Source organism: Micropterus salmoides, unplaced genomic scaffold (genome assembly GCF_014851395.1).
Source record: "Micropterus salmoides isolate LMB-PRFRI ecotype aquatic unplaced genomic scaffold, ASM1485139v1 Ms_hic_scaffold_7, whole genome shotgun sequence".
NCBI classification, from domain to species: domain Eukaryota; kingdom Metazoa; phylum Chordata; class Actinopteri; order Centrarchiformes; family Centrarchidae; genus Micropterus; species Micropterus salmoides.
In genome coordinates this window covers 13,694,525-13,714,755 of record NW_024044459.1, presented here as the reverse complement: position 1 = coordinate 13,714,755, position 20,231 = coordinate 13,694,525, and the positions used below count along the sequence as shown (strand labels likewise).

The 20,231-nt window shown below is 39.2% G+C and overlaps 2 protein-coding genes across 3 annotated transcripts in view; both read right to left on the bottom strand.

The window, feature by feature from the left end:
• Positions 1 to 526: 526 nt before the first annotated feature.
• lrrc74b (leucine rich repeat containing 74B) lies at positions 527 to 13,354 on the bottom strand. The gene is made up of 10 exons (XM_038703524.1): positions 13,289 to 13,354; positions 12,214 to 12,547; positions 11,413 to 11,555; positions 9,766 to 9,898; positions 8,202 to 8,408; positions 5,440 to 5,549; positions 3,375 to 3,490; positions 3,069 to 3,147; positions 1,677 to 1,772; positions 527 to 1,584 (listed from the first exon to the last, which is right to left on the bottom strand). The coding sequence occupies exons 1-10, from the start codon at positions 13,352 to 13,354 to the stop codon at positions 1,468 to 1,470; spliced, it is 1,401 nt and encodes a 466-aa protein (XP_038559452.1). The 3' UTR covers positions 527 to 1,467.
• A 1,985-nt stretch (positions 13,355 to 15,339) lies between these two features.
• The window catches only part of nos1 (nitric oxide synthase 1 (neuronal)), a 36,779-nt gene continuing 31,887 nt past the window's right edge, over positions 15,340 to 20,231 (bottom strand). For both annotated transcript variants that reach the window (XM_038704330.1, XM_038704331.1), the window contains 4 exons: positions 19,877 to 20,025; positions 19,276 to 19,470; positions 17,805 to 17,923; positions 15,340 to 16,711 (listed from right to left, as the gene is read on the bottom strand). In XM_038704330.1, coding sequence (XP_038560258.1) covers positions 16,696 to 16,711; positions 17,805 to 17,923; positions 19,276 to 19,470; positions 19,877 to 20,025 — 479 coding nt within the window. In that variant the 3' untranslated portion in view covers positions 15,340 to 16,695. The remainder of the gene's footprint in view (positions 16,712 to 17,804; positions 17,924 to 19,275; positions 19,471 to 19,876; positions 20,026 to 20,231) is intronic.

Below are 20,231 nucleotides of genomic sequence, written 5' to 3'. Positions count from 1 at the left end.
TATTTCAAAGGCTTCTTACTGCTTTGGATATCTGTGTATCTGTATTTTTTCTTGGATATTGTGTATGTGTCATTTATGACAAATTAAAACCAAATAATAACACTAGTAATAAAATCTTTGTAAACATCCATTATAAATAGCCTAACTAAAATACCACGTTCAGCATAAAGTTTGAGCCCTTTGAAAGAGTTAAACTCAATCACTGCATTTAATATCTGAATACTTGTAACATTAGTTTAGCAGCTGATCCAGTTTAATAAAAAAAAAAAAAACAATCCTTATTCTTTCTCTGCAAAGGAATAACCACTACAGACATCAGATAAAGGTAATTAAACAATATTGCATGGAACATATCACAATGTATGAATGAACAATGAAAGTATATTAAGTACTTAAACATTGTAAGGACTGTAACGACAGTCGTCACAGCAACCAGGAACACTAACGAACCAGCAGTATCGATGACCCTGACCAACGACCCCACTGAGGTTAAATAGCTGAGGTTAAATAGCTGACTTTCCCTGCCAGTCAGTCAGAACTGAAGAAGTCCTTTGGATGAGGGATGAAACATCTTCCAGTATCTTCAACCAAGTCCAGTTGCCCTTGACTTTAACCTTTGGTTTAACATTGTACTTAAAAACAGTACTACTACACTAAATGTTGAGCCACCTTCCATCCCTGCATTTAAAGTTTATAAATAGGCCTAACAAAGTAATACACTGTAAGATTTTAAACAAATACACATGCAGTATGACTAGATATTATTGGTGTTTTTATAATTAATATGAAATAAAATTACTGGGTTGGAGATCATTTTTAGGGTTGTATGGGAGGGATACATGTCTCCAAATGACAGCTTACTGTATCTCTGTTTGAGTTCAGTTGCAGTAAACAGGACTCTTATCTAATAGTGGACCTGTTCTTTCAAAGCTAGTTTCTCTATTAGACTAGTCATGCAGTACTTAAATCCTTTGTGCAACCCACTTTCACCTCTTTTCATACACAATGCAGTGCTCTCCGATCCTCTCCATCATTCTACCCACTGACATTATATAACATCAAATCAGATCATACCTAAAAAGACTCAATACCTGTATTATATTGTATTCCCTGTGTTCAATGACTTTAACAGCGCTATATTTCAAGCACACACACAGTATGTGGTGTATGTAGGCCCACTGTATTTCTTTTGGAAAATTACCAAATTATGTTTGAATAATCTTTATTTTCAATTGATTAGGTATTCAACAAGTTTTATGTTATCTAAACACGTCATTCAGAGGAATATTCTCTCAATGCGCTTTAAAAAAAATACATCTTTTAAAAAATAATATTCTTGCATTCATCCTTTGGTTAATCTGTCAATTAAAAAGGTCCACAGGGCTTTGATAAGACTCCTTCCATATTTTCTGGCATAAAAGTACAGCAATTACCCTTTTTTTTACACAATCTACACAAAAACAATTTTCAAGCTTTTGCTTTTCTGAATGTGCCAAATTTGTCCCCGTGATTTACTGTAAGCGCAGGGAATATTTCTTTCACTGCCGTATACAAGTCTTCAAAATCCCGGTTCAATGTGATGTCCTAGAGAGAGTGATGCACAGAGAAGTGAGTGAATATATTCAAAGGTGAGACAATTTGCAGAAAATGTCAGAGGTGGAATATGTGTGAATTACCGAAAAGTCTAATGCCTCCATAGCCGAATCTGGGTTTCCCTGTATCGACTTGAGGATCCCATAGCACCCCACATTCTGGATGGGGTTCTTGCAAATCTGGTCAAAGACAATGAAGGAATATGGCAATAATGCCACAGATTAGGGTCTTTACTCTGGTTTTGGTGATGCAGGTGATGACATAAATTGTTAAAACTATTATTGCATTTTAAAATTGATTCCCATATGTTGCAGTGTCTTAAACTAATCCATCTATTGGATGTACCAGTGTGTAAAGGAATAGTTCAGCATTTTGGGAAATACACTTATTGGCTTTCTGGTGAAAAGTCAGATACAAAAATCAATGCTTCCTTCATATTTGTCTATTACAGCAGTTCTCAAAGTGGTGTCATAGGACACGCAGGGGTGTAAGGGTTCCTCAGCAAAAAGGGGAATCATTTATTTTCATTAAAAATTTCATCCATAAGTAACACAATGACAGAATGTGTGAGTATTTGGGTCTTGGGTTTCATACACTTTCTGTAATAAAACATCTAAAAGCAAAAATCCTATCAGATGGGAGATACTTAGACAAAATCTTATCAATTAGGGGTCTGTGTTCTAATTTGTGTCAGTTTAGGGGTCCTTGGTGTGAAAAAATTTGAGAACCACTGGTCTATTGAATATAAGCCTCTAACCGGCAGCGGCTTAGCTTAGTTTATCACAAAGACAGGAAACAGTTAGCCTGGCTCTGTCGAGTGGTAACAAAATCCACCTAACAAGCTCACAAACACCACATTAAACTGAAAATTCTATGTTCTGAGGGGATTACGTGCTGAACTACATTTTGACTGGGACAAGAACTTCCTGGAGTCTTCACTGGCTGCATACGAACTAGTTGGAGCCAAGAAATAGCACAGCACATTATCCACATAGATTTTTACAGTTCAGTTTTTGTACAGTTTAAACAAACAAAATCTAATGTGTTTATTAGTGAGCTTTGGTGCTGGTGGGGGATTTTTAAATGGTTGAACAGATTCAGGCAAGCTGTTTCCCCTTGTTTCCAATATTTATGCTAAGGTAAGCTAACTTGCAATAGCTTCATATTTACATGAAAATGGTATTCGTCTTCTCATCCGACCTCTGGAATGTAAGTGTATTTTAGAAAGCAAATAAGTGTATTGTTAATTAACACTATTAATGCACATGCAAATTGGATTTGCATCTCAGGCTATTAGTGTAAGTCTTCATAACTTCTTTTCAATCATTTCAGGCAGTTAAGATAAGTCCCTGAGAACTCTGCTTAGGTGTTGACATTAAAACAAAGTACAGTGATCCATTTACTTATCCCATTTTATCCACTGACACCCCCCACTGCTTTTGAAGCTAGAACACAATCTAATTTCAACAGCTTACATTCAGGGATTTGATTGTCTTGTTTACTTTGAGGCCCATGGCTAGGCGAATCGCTCCTTCAGGGGGTATTCGGTTGTTACTGTGGTGAGAAAAGAAATGCAGAAAACAAACAAAAAAAAGTGTGTTGGGGCGTGAGGTAAGCAATCATAAAGTGTTATTTTTAAAATGGCATTATTCATCCATGTAGCACAAATGTCTGGAAATTTTTGAGCCAAGCTTTGTTAAGCTTGAGAAAATAAATGAGAGGCAGAAGATACTGAATTACTGGAATTTTGTTTATGGTAGCAGTCTGTCAAAGGCTCATACCTCACATTCAACTCCTCCAAAACAGAGTTCTCTTTCAGAGCCTCTCCTAAAGCAATGGCTCCTTCTTTACCAAAACCATTAAATGACAGATCCACTGTTCTAAGGAAAATGTTTCCCTAAAAACAGAAAAGAGAAAAGGTCTTTGGTAAAGTATGATTTCAAATGCAATATAAAGCCTGAACAAGTTCTCTAACAAAATTAACTGAGGCACAAAGAAACATCTTTATTTAAAGTGAGAGAGCAGCAGTAATAATAAGCCACTCAAGACCTGAATCAATCAAACCTGTCGGTGATTAGGGTCCTCTTGACCATCTTGATCATTAAGTTAGGGAAGGAAAAACTGCTTCTACACTGACTCTCCTGCTGTGAGATACTTAATGAATCCCTGACCAGGGGGTTCTTTCAGAAAACATAACTAAGTTAGCCAGATTATGATATCCAGCATCTTCCTCTAGTAGCAGCCATCAGTCTGCATAACTGAATCAGTTTATTAAACTTAAAATATTTGTTTGCAAATTCAAAACAGTATAACCAGAATATATCATAACCTTGCTTTTACAGTCACTTTACTAACTTTCTAATTCTGTTTTGGGAAAACCTGCATGGCATTTTCATTTTCAGCAATTGACCATTTGCTAAACCCCGTCCCCAAACAATGGCTGGTCATAGCTGTGCAACTAGGCATGGCAAGCCTGTCGAGCTTTGAATTTCTCCACATACCAAAGCAGTGTAATAGTGATACACCTAATCAAAAGAGTTTGGAGGCATGTAAAAAAAAAAACACACGAGTATATGTGTAAGGACTGGATTCGACTGTGTGACTGTGTGTTTATCTGCTCTTATATAAGCTAGAAACATTAGCACTTCTGCTTAAAGGTTCAGTGTGTAAGTTTTAGTGGCATCTAGTGGTGAGGGTTGTGAATTGCAACCTGATTGCAACCACTACTACTTCTTCTTTTTCTTCATACGTATTCAACGTAGTAATAAAATGCACTCTGTAGAGCCGTTTGTCTGTTTGGGCTACTGTAAAAACATGGCATCGCAACATATCCACTTCCACGTAAGTGGAATGTAGATAGAAATTACTCATTCTAAGGTAATCAAAATATAACGATTCATTATGTTAGGTCTTTATACACCACTGAAACAATGATTAAACCAGTGTTGTCATGTAAATAAATGTGAGCTGAATAAGTATCTAACATGGCTTTAGTTATCTAGCACCTCTTTCAAACGTGAAACGTTTTAGTTATACTGTAGTTGACTGAAATCAAGTTGCAAGTCCTTGTTGTGGACAGTCATGTAGTATTAGATGCATTCAACAGCACTGTATCATAGACGGTATATTTAAAGCCAGATGACAGAAAACATTGCTGGTAAAGAGATAAACTATGCTACATTGAAAGCAGCCATTACAGCAGATTATGTGTAAGGTAAAATACACATGCTTATTCTCTCTCACTCTCCATTTACAGATGGCTGAAAAAATTGCACGTTCTAGCAGCAAATATTTATTGATGTGCAATTGTTTACATGTTCCGTTGTAGAGACTGTAATCTAATATAGCCCACATACAGAACAGCTTTCAGTATCAGCCTGTTCTAAGTGTAGTTTATACAGGAAAGGTTTCTACTATCCAAATAATTTTCAAAATCAAAATATTACCTCATAAATTGTGTCTTATTCACTTTAATATTGACATCAGCATAAAAAACCCATATCAGTGCCAAGGACAAATTTTAATGCACAGTTCACTTTCGCTTGAAAATACCATGACCTGCACAAAGCCAGGTCCATAAACAAATGGTTTTCTGAGTTTGGTGTTAAAGGACTTGACTGGCCTGTACAGAATGCTGAACTCAACTCCATCTGCTGGGATGCATTGGAGTGTGAGCCAGGCCTTACCGCCCAACATCAGTGTCCAACCTCACTGATGATTCTGTGGCTGACATGCATGATTCTTTATTTAATGGCTTCATATAATAGCAAAAATGTGTCCTGGTCATCACCATTCACTGTATTAACTTCATATCTTGTTTTGTCTTGCATGAGTTTTCAGTATTACCCCGAGTCCATTAGCCAACATCACAGCTCCTCTCCCTCGGATGCAGTTCCAGGCCAGACTTAGTGATCGCAACCCTGTGTTCTCTGACAGAGAGTCTCCCAGGTTTTGCCCTAAGGATAGGGGAAAAAATAAGAAAATTATCGTGGCTATCAGTCAGTTTGCAAGAGTTTGTAACAGTTTCTCAGGGACTTAATTATGGGTTTTTTTGGGGGGGGGAGTAAAAACTCAGATAGCAGATATTGTGTGGTAAGATAGCACAATCAGAAGTACTTATTAAAATCAAACACTCACTTCTACAATCTCTGGGAGCCACTCATCTCCAGTAGATTCCATTTAGATGATGTTATTGTGTGTTATGGCCTAAAAGCACTAGTGAGTAAGAGCCAGAAAGGCAGAGATCCCAAAGAGAAAGCTCCCCATTATCACCTCACCCAATTTATCACAAGGATAAGAAAGTGCATGGCACTCTGCAGTTCATAATCATAAAAAATAGACACTCTTACTGTGCTTGGTTGAAAAAGCAATAACACCATAGCATGAATGTCAGAGTGTTTGATTGGTATCCTTTCTCTCAGGGACTTACTGTATGGAAGAGTGCACTCAAAACAAATGAGGATGTCCTTTGATATTTTAGCAGTGGAGAAAATAGAATTGAATATGTGGGAATGAATCATAGCCACATGCATGACAATGAGACATGGTGGTGTCCCCTTTTCCACAGGCAGATTTATTTTCAATTACCTACATCAGATGCTCAGTGCAACCTGGTCTGCCATTCTTCCACAAGGCGCCTGTCATAAAGCTCATCTACATTATAATTGAAAGACGTTTTAATGAAGGCAAAATGTTCTTGACCTTTGAATGCCACATTCTGCTGCTCTCCTATGACTCCTCAGAGATAAGTCCATTACACCAAGCTGGTTACTGGTTTTATGATAATGGTTTTCCTAAAATCTAATAATATATACCAGTAAACACGTGTCTGCACTCATCACGGTAACTGGTCAATTTATAAGGCTTTCCTATATTTTTAATGATCATTCAATAAGAGAGACAAAAAGGACTTTGCATTCACTTACACAGCTGCTTTCCATAAAAACTTTAAATAGTAATTAATTTATGTGCAATGGCCATATAAGTAAAATAGTATTGTAATGACGTCAGTCATGGCAATTAAAAAATGATGTGGATATGGGTGGTGATGGCCCAATAGATAAGACACATGTCTTTGGTGTGAGAGACCTGGGTTTGATTCCCACTGTGACCCATCCACCATTGTGTCCCTGAGCAAGACATGTAACCCATTGTTGCTCCAGAGGTGTGCGACCTCTGACATATATAGCAATTCTAAGTCGCTCTGGATAAAAATGCATCTAAATGTAATGTGATTATATTATTCTGAAATTTACTATTTTGTTAATTGAACAGCCATATTCAATAAATCGAAACTTTCTGAATTATGGCCATGTGAAATAAATATTTGAGATTTAAGATTAATTACAAGATTAATTCTGAGATATTAGATACTATACTATATGGCCAAAAGTACGTGAACTTCTTTATTGCTGTGTGCAAACCACACTAATGCTCTTGCAACTGAAACCAGAAGAGTGGAGGCTGTTTTAGCAGCATCTTAAAGAGGTCATATTATGCTCTCTGGCTTATTCCCTTTATTGAGTTGTATATCTTTTTGTGCATGTAATAGGTTTGCAATGTAAAAAAGGCCAAAGTCCACCCCAGTAGATGAGGAATAACTGCTCTGAACAGCCTGAAAACAGTTCAATTGTAGTCCAACCTTTTCTACCGCTTTCTTGTGACTTCACAAGAAAACTCGTGTCATAATGCTCGCCTAGCGGCTAATCAGTCAAAAAACACCGGTGGAAAAACACTCTGAGCTGCAGCACACAGTGACAAGACGTCTGCCTGCACCCTCTCCTCTCCCTTCCAAACATTAGCTTTCCTCCAGGCAGTCAATGGACATAAAGTTGTTGCCGTGATGTGGAGACAGTGCACAGTTAAAACTTTATTTGTTACAGATTAATAACTCACCACTCTGAAACTCTTGCTCCAGTCCATGTTGCTAAGCTGGTAAGGGGAACATGTACAGCTGAACCGAAGCCGTGTTTACCGGCTTTACAGGACCCACCCTACCCTTCTTCTGATTGACTAGCAGTCCTCAACTAAGTACTGCACAAGTGCAACTCCCAACAAAGACCTTGAAGAGGTGAGATGCATCACTCCCTAGCTTAAACAGACTGTTTAACACACACGCTGAAAAGAGGAGCTGCAGCAAAGTGCAGTATGACAAAAATATGGTGTGAAAATGAAACCATATAAACCTGTTCTGGTAAAACCCCTATATAAAATGATGAGCCTGAAAATGAGCATAACATGACCACTAATGCCAGTGGTTTTGGAATGAAATGTTCAACAATCAGTCATATGGGTTGTGCATTCTGAGTGTTCACATGCTTTGTTCAGCTGTCCATGTCTTTTCTTTTTTTTAATTCTTTTTTCTTTTTTTCTTTTTTTTTTACATAGTCCAATAAAAAAAATACGCCTCTTTAATGTCCTTTGAAAATGTATGCAAGTTCAGTTATCCGTGCTGCTCATGGAAATATGTGGAAATATGTATCTCCAGTGTAAATCTTTAATGTCAACTTAATAAAAATGGGAGCCATAGATCAGTTTCATTCTTATAAAGTCTAAGGCCTCACAGAAGATATGAGACCTTTACTATGTATAACTAAACACTGTGCTACCTGCACGCTCTCCTAGAGCGTTGTGGCTGAGGTCGAGGTGCTGTAGCTTGGTGTTGGTGATCAGTGCTGGGCCAAAGTATTCAGCAGATTGGTCTGTGAAATGGTTTCCTGACAGATTGAGTGACACCAGTGTGATGTTCTCCTTAAGCATACCAGCTATGGCTCTGGCCCCATAATCCCCAAGATTGTTGTCGGAAAGGTCCACCTCTGGGATTGACACACAAATACACAGGTAAAATGCTAATGCATTTCCCATCACAAAAAAGGTCCAAAAAGATGAAGTAGAGTTTTTTGACAATTCAATAGATGTTCTCTATTAACTGTCTTGCTTACTGTTTGATTTGGCGGTCTGTATAATGCTGAAGAGTGTTTCACAAAAAAGGCTGCATCCAAAACTATTGGTCCCGCCTCACTCAGTTTCAAGGTCGACAAGAAACTGAGTGAGGAGTGACCAATAGTTCTGAACATTTTTAGTTATAATTCTTACCAGCTTCCCTTTTTTGAGTAAAGGCCCTCTGCAAGGAGATATGGACAACTTCTTTTCTAATCTGAGTGGTTCAAAAGGAGTACTTTCCATGAGGCTATCTGACTCTTGAATGGAAAATCTTTGGAATTTTAAGGTCATACATGCTGATATTAGCCACGCTAGCAACATGACTCAGTGGATGGCAATGTTGGTCTCAACAACTATTGGATGGATTGCCATGAAATTTTGTACAGGCATTACAGTTCCTAAACAAAGAATCCTAATGCTACCATCAGGTCGATATTTGTTGTTTAGTGAAATGTTTTTCGACAAATGGCTTGCCATAAATTTTGTTAAAGACGTTCATGCCCCACTGCAGGATCAGTTGTAATCTCTTAGGTTATGTACATAGAATGGTTATAAAAATTTGATTTATAATGGCAAAAGTAATGACTCAGCTGTACTTTGTGTTTAGTGCTAATTAGCAAGTGTTAGTGTTAAACTAAGATGGTGATCAAGCTAAACATCATTCCTGCTAAACAGCAGCATCAGTTAGCATGTCACTGGCAGCATATTAGCATACTGTCACAAGCATTTAGTTTAAAGCACTGTCGCTAGCGTGGCTTTAGTCCTGTTATTGTTGGTGTTTTTAGTTGTCTTCAATGTTCTCTTGCTCATCTTTTTGCTCTATGCACTGAACAAAGTAAGTTCCTAACAATTTTGTTGTAATGGCAATAACGTTAATTCTGTATTCATTCAGTCAAAATCAGAAAAATAGGTCTACTTTAAAATTCTGTGCTGGCTAATGTCCTCTGCAGCATCAGCAAAATACACATTACCCCAGAAAGTTGAATAGTGGTGCATAATAATAGCCCAACAAGCCTGCATTACTCACAGGACTCATTCTCCATACATCCCCCATAGGTTTTTGAGCTGCACATAGGACCCCAGATGTTAAATCCTGTGCTGTGGCATATAATTCGGGTGAGATGTGTACCAGTGGGAGTGGGGCTGGCACGTCTACTAGAAAAAGGTGAGACAGAGTTAAAGGTAAAGGAAGAGAGAATGTGTGCATGCTTGAGTGCCCAGTAAAACTACCTGTAATGTAACAATTTTCCTTTAACATCTCAGCTATAGCAGCTCCGCCCATTCCTTCCATCCAATTATCTCGCAGGTTCAGCCTCAGTATTGAAGTGTTGGTTACCAGGGGAACCGCCAGTGCTTTGGTGCCCTGCAAAACACAACCAATCCCCCCCCCCCCAAAGTGAAATTCTTCTGTTTGTTCACTGCAGTATATTTTCTGATCTGTATTCCAGTTAAAAGAGTACATGATGCAGGTGGGCAGAGAGAGAGAGCAATATTAAACCTGTTTGAGACAAATGAAGCAGAAGGGAGCTGTGTGGAGGCGTGGGTCAGAAATGAAGCTCGCAGAACATGAAAATTATAGTTTCTAGCGACTAATGAGAAAGTTGAGTGCATGAAGCCTTATGTTAACTTGATCATAAAAAAGGAAAGCAGAAACAGCTCCATCAGAGGAGTGGTTTAATGCATACAGAGTATCTTTCTGTAAGATTTCTATCACAACATTAAATCAACAACCTAAAGCAGCCGCACTTAGTTACTGTACTTCTGTCTGTGATTGACAGTAAAGACTTAAAAATACAAGATACACATCTTTATTTTTTCCTGTTTGGTCTAAACCTGCATAAAGAATTTTCTTATGTCTTTGCTGATCTGTATATGCCAGTGTATACGTTGGATTATATGAGAGCTAAAACATGTAGACACAACATTACCAAATAATAAAGCTACTTTTACATGGCTTAAAAGGTAAAAAGCATTTGGTTTCATTTTGGTTTTAATCAAAAGAACACTTTCCCCAGAGGTAAATAAAAATTTTGATCTGCATAATGAGCTCTCATTCAGTTTTTGAGTAAATCAATACCAGCAGCCTTACTTCTCTTCAGAGAAGTGAAGGACTTTCCACTTGAATGTGTGCTGGTAAGATCTATATGATGAACTAGACTTACGCAATTTTGTGTGTGTGCTGTGTAAGGTACATGCATGATCTAGTTCGCAGAAAAAGACAGAAAAGTCCTATAAGCTCAGCTGTGTTGGACATAACACAGTGCTCCCCAGACTTTGTCATGATCAGTGCAGTCCCCCTGAAGCGGAGTGTGACTTTGAAATAATGAGTCATTCACCAAACAAATGTCTGGGCTGATTTGAAATAGAGAGACAAAGACGTTTAAACATTTGTTAATTGTTAATTTGTTAATATTTGGTTAAATTCTAGTATTCCTGCAGGTGAAACAGGTGAAGAAAAAGGAAATATCCTCTTACACACTGTAAAGCTTAAACGATACTGATTCATTTGAAGTCGTGTTTCTGGCCCACTGGCGAATGTCCAGTATTATTAAGTCCAATGTTCACTCTCTTTTAGCTCTCTTTTTAGCCTCTGCCAACTGGCTCTTAGCTACCATGTTCACCAGTTAGTTGAAAAACTCTGTCTGTTTAAGAGAGTTGAATGAACTGCCACAGATGGCAGCTCAGGGGTTGCTGATGGACTTGAATACTGAAATATTTTTGCCTTGCATCTGGATTAAAATGATTAAAAACAATAGAATAAAATAATAATATAATGTAGATTTGGGATGAAAACAAATGCATAAAAGACCCTTAAAATATGTATAAACCTTCCCCTCTAATAATTTTCATACAGCCCCAAACTTATGATTGAAGTACCTGAGGTCCTAGACCACGATGCATCAGGCACATCTCGCTATTTTGCATATGTTGCAGGAAGTAAGAGGCAGGTACCACCTGTAATGTTTCACATGCCTCCATGTAGCACGTCTGCCCGGTTGGGTCATATGCCTCCTCCTTATCTGAAACATGAACAAAGGCACTAGCTGTAGTGTCTATCTAAACTGTTAACTCTCAATACCTCTTTGAAAAAGGAGAGATGTGGCGCTTTCACCCAGAGGAGGACTTTTTCAGTGTGATGTTGAAAACTCCCTTGTGGCTGATTTCGCCCTGTCAGGGGAGCTCATTCATACCAGATGGTTTTCACTTCTGGTGAAAAGGAAGCCTGACACAAAGACTGAGATGACATCATTAAGATGCAGAACAGGGCTCCAAATGTGTGGGCAGGCGAGTAAAGGAGTTTCTGTTTTGTTTTTTGTTTTGTTTTTCTGAAATCATTTAGAGATTGAGAAGATGAAACGGCAAAAGGGAAAAGATTAACAGATGGAGCAACAGGAAGGCGTTGCCTTATCAGTGATCATATGTTCTGCTCAAGATCAAATTAATTAAGACTCACTGTCAAAATACTTTGCACTGGTGGAGTCTAGTATAAAATATTATTTCAGACAGAATATAACAGGGTGAAATGGTTCATTTCAAATATATGACTCACTAAGCAATTTCCCCACTTTTTTACAAGAGGGACATCACAGCCTTTATCATAAAATCTAATCTAAATCTAACTTCCCCGCCCTTTTTTCTCCCCTTCTCTATCCAAAAGCAACTTTCTCTATAGCCTACCTCCGAGCTCCAAATCTGTGTCGTAGTCCTCATCAGAGATCACATACTCCTCTCCTCCCAGCTCCTCCTCTTCATTCGCTTCCTCCTCTTTCTCCTCATCCTCTTCAACCTCTCTTTCACCTCCATCTAGCATGTTCCCATCAGGGCTTGAGCAACGGTCCTTTGGCCCACGCACGTCGACCTCTGTCCCGCTCACTATTTGCTGAGTGTAGAATGACAAAGGAAGATACTGTGACTCCTCAAAGGTAGCAGCCTGAGTGAGGAGATTAGATGGATCTGCTGCCAGAAGAATAAAACGGATACCTACACTTAGGGCAACCAATGTCGATGGACAATTTTAACTTTTCTCTTTAAGCTTGTATCCTTCTCTCCTTCTAGTCTTTGTAACTACTTCCCTCCCCTCCTACTCCTTTCTTCCCTCTTCCCTTTAACCTCTTGACACAGACTATTTATTTCCAGGCCTATGGAATATTCACTACACGTCTCAGTCAGCCATGCCATATCTCATTATTTTCATGGCTAAATGGCTACTCAAATACCATTATTTGGCATGTGAGTGGTACGGCACATGCTCCAGGGCACCTTTTGTGTGGACAATTTGCATCCAATGGTGCACTGAATGCACTCCTTTCATACTGTATTCCTCACATTACCATAGAGCATGTAGCAATGTGATTAGACTACATAAAAGTGTAATTAAAACAGGCTTTGAGGGTGAGACTCTAAGTCTCCTTTGTTAAATGCATTCGTGAAAGTACACAGGTCAAAAGGGCAATCCATAAAAAGGAAATAGCAGGTCTTTAGTCTGTATTTTTGAGCCCGTATTTCCTTGCCCAGGGCAAGGAAAGTGCTCAGACGTGCCTAGAGATGGAATTGTGGTTACGACCTCCATATAGCCTAATATACTCTTGGAGGTCTATCATATGCTTTGGATTCTCACCAAAAGTCCCTCTCCTATTTAATCACAGGCTTCATAAAAAGCTGCCAGTCCTATAAGTCTCTACTGGCCTACCTGGGTGTTCACACATCTCTTGCTCAAGCGTTTGCAGACTTGGCTGGATGTTACGCTTCCTACCTCCCCCAGCTGCAGTTTCTCAGTTTCTGTTTCTGCGTCATCGTCTTCCAGCACAGAAGGCAGCATCGTCTCCTTGGCAAACTTCTTCCCATGAACTGGGACTTCAACACTGAGTAATGGTGATATTGAGAAAGATATATTTTGCTACCTTTATGAAAAAAAAAAAACTTACTTTTTTTCTTGCTTGTTTGTTTTTAGACTCAATGTGGTATATATATCTGAGCTGTGAGTAAAATCAATGCACAGCATTTGCCCAGCGGGTCGTGCAACCTATCTTGCTCACTAGGAGGGACAAACTCTTTCGGCTAATAAGAAAGGCCACTGCTTCTTTACGTGACAGACAGTCACCAATCAGAGTCCTTGTGTAAAGATTGGATGGCTTGTTTTGTTGACAAGTTGCCATGGCATTAAGAGTAATCTCATCCTCTGTATTGACTGACTCTTAGCCGTGACGACCAGCACTGAGGGCAGGAAGTGGCTTGTTTGTCAAATGGCTTGTTTGCTACAACTCTGTTTTTCATGGGATAAATCTGTATCAACATCTAAATCTGACCTTTAAACTAAAATTCTTCAACCTTAAACAAAACCTACTGCAGGATTAAACCTTTCCAGTCTGTATTCTTTCTTACATAAACAAGAACAAACAACACAAATGTGTTGACATATTCTGTAAATGTTTCTCTTTATTTGTAAGTAAAAGCAAAGTCCTTGCAGTTGATGCATTAAAACGAAATATCCTCAATCAATTACACAACAAAGGTCATTATAGCAGAGGCTGATTGGATCAGAGTTGTTCATAGCAGCAGCAATACGCAAACACAGAAAAAGAAACCCCTCAAGAATGTTTTTACAATCCAAAGCCCTGTGAGAAAGGCCGGACAACTTCACAATACAGTCTCACCGACTGACACAGTGCTGGTAAATAGACAGAGCTTTTCAAATGTGAACAGGAGACAGAAAATCACCATGCATTTATTTAATGCTGCTGTTTTATCCCCATACCTAAAGGATATGAGAGACAACATAGAATATGCCTTTGTTATTTTTAAAATCAAGCAGAATCATAGTGCTCATTTACATAATCAAAATACATTCTTAGAAAAGATCAGAGTGAGTGAATAAATTATATATATATATTTTCATTCCTGTTAATTGCTTTCCTGTTGCACATTTTACATCACAGGCATTTTCTTGACGGCTCTCATTCCAATGAAACTAAATCTGTTAAAACATAAAATTGTACACAGGAGGCATTCATCCATAATGAACAACAGTGGGGACAATGGAAATCAGCCATTTTCTCCCAGCAATAAAAATAGTTGACTCAGAAAAAGAAACAAACAAACAAAAAAAACCCCTAACATATTCTCGGTAGCTTCTAGGGATGTTTGAAAATCACATTGAAATCCGTTAATCATGCTATCTTTAATTTGAATCAAAAGACTAAGAAAGGGAACAAACAAGACTCTGACAAGAAGCTGACAAGAAAAGCCACAAGTCACTGTAGAGTGGGTGATCAATAAACAATGTGGCCCCTGCACAAGTATATTCAAATTACAACCCTGACTCATTGGAAAGCAGCAAATGACCACAGCAGCAGTGTGATTGCTTCTTGTCCCTGAATGAAAAACTTCACTGGAACTTACAACAATGGAACTGAACTGCTGAGATCTAAACTAAGCGCCATGTGGGCAGTTTCCCCTTACCAAAACACCATCTGTAAGATGATATTTGCAGGCTTGTGTGACTCACAGAGCAACAAAGTCATGCTTTCTTCAAAATCAGACAAGTTTGACAAGGTAACAGACAAGCAGAATAAACATGTAAAAACATACACCTGAGCACATGCATGTTTTACACCCACTCGCATTTAGATGTGTACACTTGATGATTTCTATGGCGCACGCGCACACACACACACGCTGATGCTACTGAGCAGGTGTCAGGTCACAGTGAAAGGGTGATGCAAAATCATGCAGACACACAAAAGAATGAATGAGCGTGCTGTACGTAGGCAGAGGCAGAGAGTAATGTAAGGCAAGAGGCAGGAGTTGTGATGCTGATAAAAATTTTAATGGGTCAAGCTGTCATGTGTGATATGATCAGGGCAGCACAGGGTGCTAAAAAAATATACTTTTGCTTTGCTTAACAATGTTTTTGATACATAGATATAGCGGGGGAAAACTTTTATATGGTAAACATGACGCTACAGCCCAGAGAGTGTTAGCTTAGCATAGACTGGAATCAGCTAGTCTGGCCGGACCATTGCATGGCTGGCAGCAGCAACTCTCTGCTTCCAGCCTAGAACAATTCTGACACATAACCTCCTTTAAATCCACAATATAGAGAGTAAGCACATTTCCCAAAATGCCAAACCCTTGAACTCTTAAAACTACTAATTTAATCATTTAATAATCATCTATAATTCATAAGGGAATTTTCCAACACAATTTCCCTTCACCATGAGAATATGATTTGACACAAATGTTTTCTTTTATTATAATCAACACACCAATGTATAATATTATAATCTGGGGGTCCCAAACATTTTTAAAGATTAATTAGAATGAATTTTAATATGTAATGACTCAGGGTCAGACTTCATTAGTGGCTGCCCTGCATATTCCTATGTAGCCTCTGTGGGTTGGGCAAAACCAGCTGGGACACACAACATTATGATGTTATGAGAGAATGGACAGGCCACTAAAAAGAGAGCTGGCACAGAGGCTGATGCATTTTGATGGATTGCCAGTGAAGAGCTATGTGTTTGTTGAGACTGACAGAATCGCTTTTTTATAATTCAGGGCAACCTGTCAACACGCCAAATGTATTTGCAATGAAAACCAGCTTTTCATTTTTCTATCTGCATGCCTGTACATCTTTCACTTATCTCTGCCTTTTGAACTTGTCCTGAAACTACAATCTTTGATTATAAAAAAAAAAACTAAATTGATTTGTCTGCCCTGATTCTTTCCATGAAGTTGACTTAGTTCATACTTCTGTAATGTCTTTTAGTTTGTTATCAATACCACACATTTTCCCTTCACCTCAATAAAAGCCTTTTAACTGTAACAATAACACAGAGTATATTATATTTCTTGAGTATATTCTTGTCTTGGCCATGCATTCACAATGAGGCAGGTCATTACAATAGGTGCACACATTATGAACCAAAATGATCAATTTATAATTTTTGGAAGTATCAACAAGCAAAACAGATTTTCAGAGAACAGAACATTTCCAACCTGCTACAGACAAAATTGCAGAGCCCAACAGAAACATTAGATTGGTATAAAAAAAGAAAGAACCCCCTTTTTTAACAGTACAAAAATTGGCACAGTATTCTTGAACCAGCGTTGCTGTGTCCTCTAGACTGGTTGTTGTCAGAAAGCTCCCGATTCATAGACCTATGAGCAAAAAACCCTGAGAGAGAGAGAGAGAGAGAGAGAGAGAGAGAGAGAGAGAGAGAGAGAGAGAGAGAGAGAGAGAGAGAGAGAGAGAGAGAGAGAGAGAGAGAGAGAGAGAGAGAGAGAGAGTCATTCACACCCAGTGAGCAGGGGTTTGATGGCCAAATGTGAAATTCAAGTGACAATCCACACAGCGACCATCGTCTGTGATGCATTATGTTGGTGCTTAATGAGCCGTAGTGGCTATGTAGGGCCCTTGTTTTGCTCTCATGGCAAGGGTATATGAAGTGTCTAATCTTGAATATGCACAAATAACAACGGAAACAAAAACAGAAATGGAACAGAGCCACTCGCTTTCACTCTAATCCTGTTAGTTTAAAGGCCCTTCTCCGCGGGTTACTATGGTTACCCACTCTGTTTTCATCTGAAACCCAGGGGGCATCGCCAACAACCACAGGTTGCAGATTGGAGGTGGATTTATACAAACGCCTCTCGGAGACAGGGTTGCTCTGGTATTCTCACTGGCTGCGATAAATCTCAATGAGCTGAGCCAAAACACTTTATAAAATATGAGCTAACCAGCTGGCAAATTTGAGCGGCAAAGAAAGATCTCTGGTAAAATGAATAAAAAATTGAAAAAACACATCATAGATCTCAGACATCCCACGCAGTTCAGCGGTGTTGCAGACGAGACAAGTGAATGATCCTGGTTTTAGTTTTTGTTTGTAGACACTAGACATTACCTCCTAAAATCCACTGACTAGTAATGAACAGATGAAGGAGGGAAGAATGAATGAAGGAATAAATAAATGTGAGGTATTCTGGTTTCATTTGGTGAATGAGGTGCTTTGTTTTCAAACAAACTCGGTCATAAAGCATATGAAGAAGATTGCCATGAAATTTACTAAGCATATTCATATTGGTAAAACGATAACCCCTTCTGGTTAATGACCCTTTCTTCTAGTGCTGACATTTGAAAAGTTCAGGAGAACTGCTATTATTTGGCCAACCCATTGAGGTTTAACTCAACCAGTGAGATGGTTTTCTCCTCACAGTCCAGACCGGCTTTGGAAAAGGGATGTGTGTTTTTATAACTGCAAACCACTTACTCATCTGAGTCCTTTTTGCTCTCCTCAATGTAGGCGATGGACTCCGAACGAAGCCGGTTGGTGACCTCATAGGTACGCAGGGTGACACCAAAGATGTCCTCATGATAGCGGTTCTCATCCTGGATTCAGGTGAAAGACAGAACGGGAGGAAAATGTGAGATGGAAATATCATGATCCACCTGTGTTTCCCATTGGTTTCCCCTTTTCCCTGGTGTCTGTCTGTCTGTCTGTCTGTCTGTCTGTCTGTCTGTCTGTCTGTCTGTCTGTCTGTCTGTCTCTGTGTGCGCGCGTGTACGTGTGTGTGCGCGCGTGTGTACGTGCGTGCGTGTACGTACACGGCTGGGCATATCCGACTTGCTGGCATCTGGCTCTCTTCCACACCAGCTCCTAATCATCTCATCAACTCTGCTGTTCAAGTACTCCTGTTCTCCTGCCACTCATCGCCAGATTGTTTCTGAGTACCTCGTGGTATCACACCCTCTCGGCCCAGAAACCTTTTGTGACTTTGATACTGTCTAGTACCTTTCGAATTGCTGTTTTGCTAATGTCACCGTTTCTCTGTGCTCCTGTGCCTCATCTCTAGTGTCTCCCGTGCTATACACCACTCTACACCCTACCCCTCAGACTGCCACCTTTCCACTACGCCTCTTCAGTCTGCCTGCCTGCCTCCTGCCATCATCAGCCATGCTTGCCTAGCCTCACCTGTGTTCAGGTGTTTTAAATACCTTTACGAGTCTGTGCCTGCTCTTGGGTCCGCTCCGAACTAAAACCTAACAGGATATTGTTTTATTCATCATTCATTTCTTTGAAATCAGCTTCATCATTCATTGTTATATTCACAACAATGAATGATGAAGCTCAAAGAAACTGAGAGAAAAAGTAGAATATAAAACGTACAAATCTTGAAAAATATCCAGCATGGCCGCCTTCTGTATGAGCATGCAAGAAAATGTGTGATGGTTTCAGATTTCTTAGTTGTGTTTTTTTTTTTTTTGGCACATTATTTTCTACGCAGGAATGATTTTGGATTTTCTCCATCTACTATTGCACTATAAAATGGTGAGACTTTGCATTATGATGAGACATTTGATGTATACTGACTGTGTTAAGATGCCTGCAGTCATTGCATTTTACAGATTCACTGACAGTGCTGATTCAGTCCATTTGTATTCTACCCAGGTGAGTGTGTTAATTGTATGCGTGGTTTTCACCCCTAAATTCACAAATTAAAATAAGCCTGTAGGGGTGTTTAACGTTTACTTTTTCAAGAGATACCGACTCACGTCTATTTTTCAACAGCTTCAAAACCTTGCCTGTTTAACTGGGGGATGATTGCATTGCTCAATGGCACCTCTGCAACGGTGAAGAGCACTTCACACTACCACTACACCAAGCGTTTCAGTGTTGTTTAATGGTGAACATCATGAAGACAATGCTGTACAATGAACTGCACTGTTTCCCTCGCTCTTACCCGGAGCTTGCTGATGAAAAAGCCAGCATCCTCTAGGCTCATGTTGCCCTCCTGTTTGATGATATGCTGGACAGTCTTGAGAACATCTCCGGCCATTGTAACATCCCCACACACATAGATGTGTCCTCCCTCCTCCTTCAGGCACTGGTACACAGTCTCTGACAGCTGCTCGCGCAGTGCATCCTGTACATATTTCTGTCAGAGCGGCAGAGAAGGAATGATGTGTGCATGAAGAAGTCAAGTGTGAAAACAGTAGGAAAGGAAACAATGTGAAAAAACAGAGTCAGGAGACCACTAACATATAGGGGAATAAAATAAAATGGGGTAGAATTTGTAAACTGAAAGCAAGCTGAAAGATTGTTGGTGTGTCCAGGTACTTAACAAATATAGAGTATGGAAAATTTTTGCCATATTTTATATTCAGTTCTATTTCACCTCAAGAGAGACACAGATGGACCAAGACGACAGCAAAAAAAAGCTAATAAAACAGATATAAAAACGTCAAATGAAAACACTTTTTCTACTGTGCGGTTTTTATCTCAGCAGTCCAAAGACAGTTGTGACAAGCTGACTCATCCAGTTATGGACAGTTGAGTGCTACCTTTGGTTTGCCGGGTTCTCTGGAATAGGCTGTGTAGAGCTCCTTGAACACGTCTTTGTTCTTGGCCTGGATGGTTTCCTCCTTGTAGATGTGGTCCATCTCAGACTGCCGACAACCAAACACCAGGATCATGGGGCACGACTCAATTCCTAAAGGTGGCAGGCAGAATTATGTGGTTGCTTTGAGTTGTGGTGTTTTGTATATCATCAAAATCTCAGACAGGGATTTAATTCTAATAAAACTTAAAGGCACATATGACGGAATTTAAACTGGAAGAACACATTTAATTAGTTTGTCATGGATTTTCTTATAATCAGCCATCAAACTGAAGATTCTGTCTGTATGTTCATGTGAA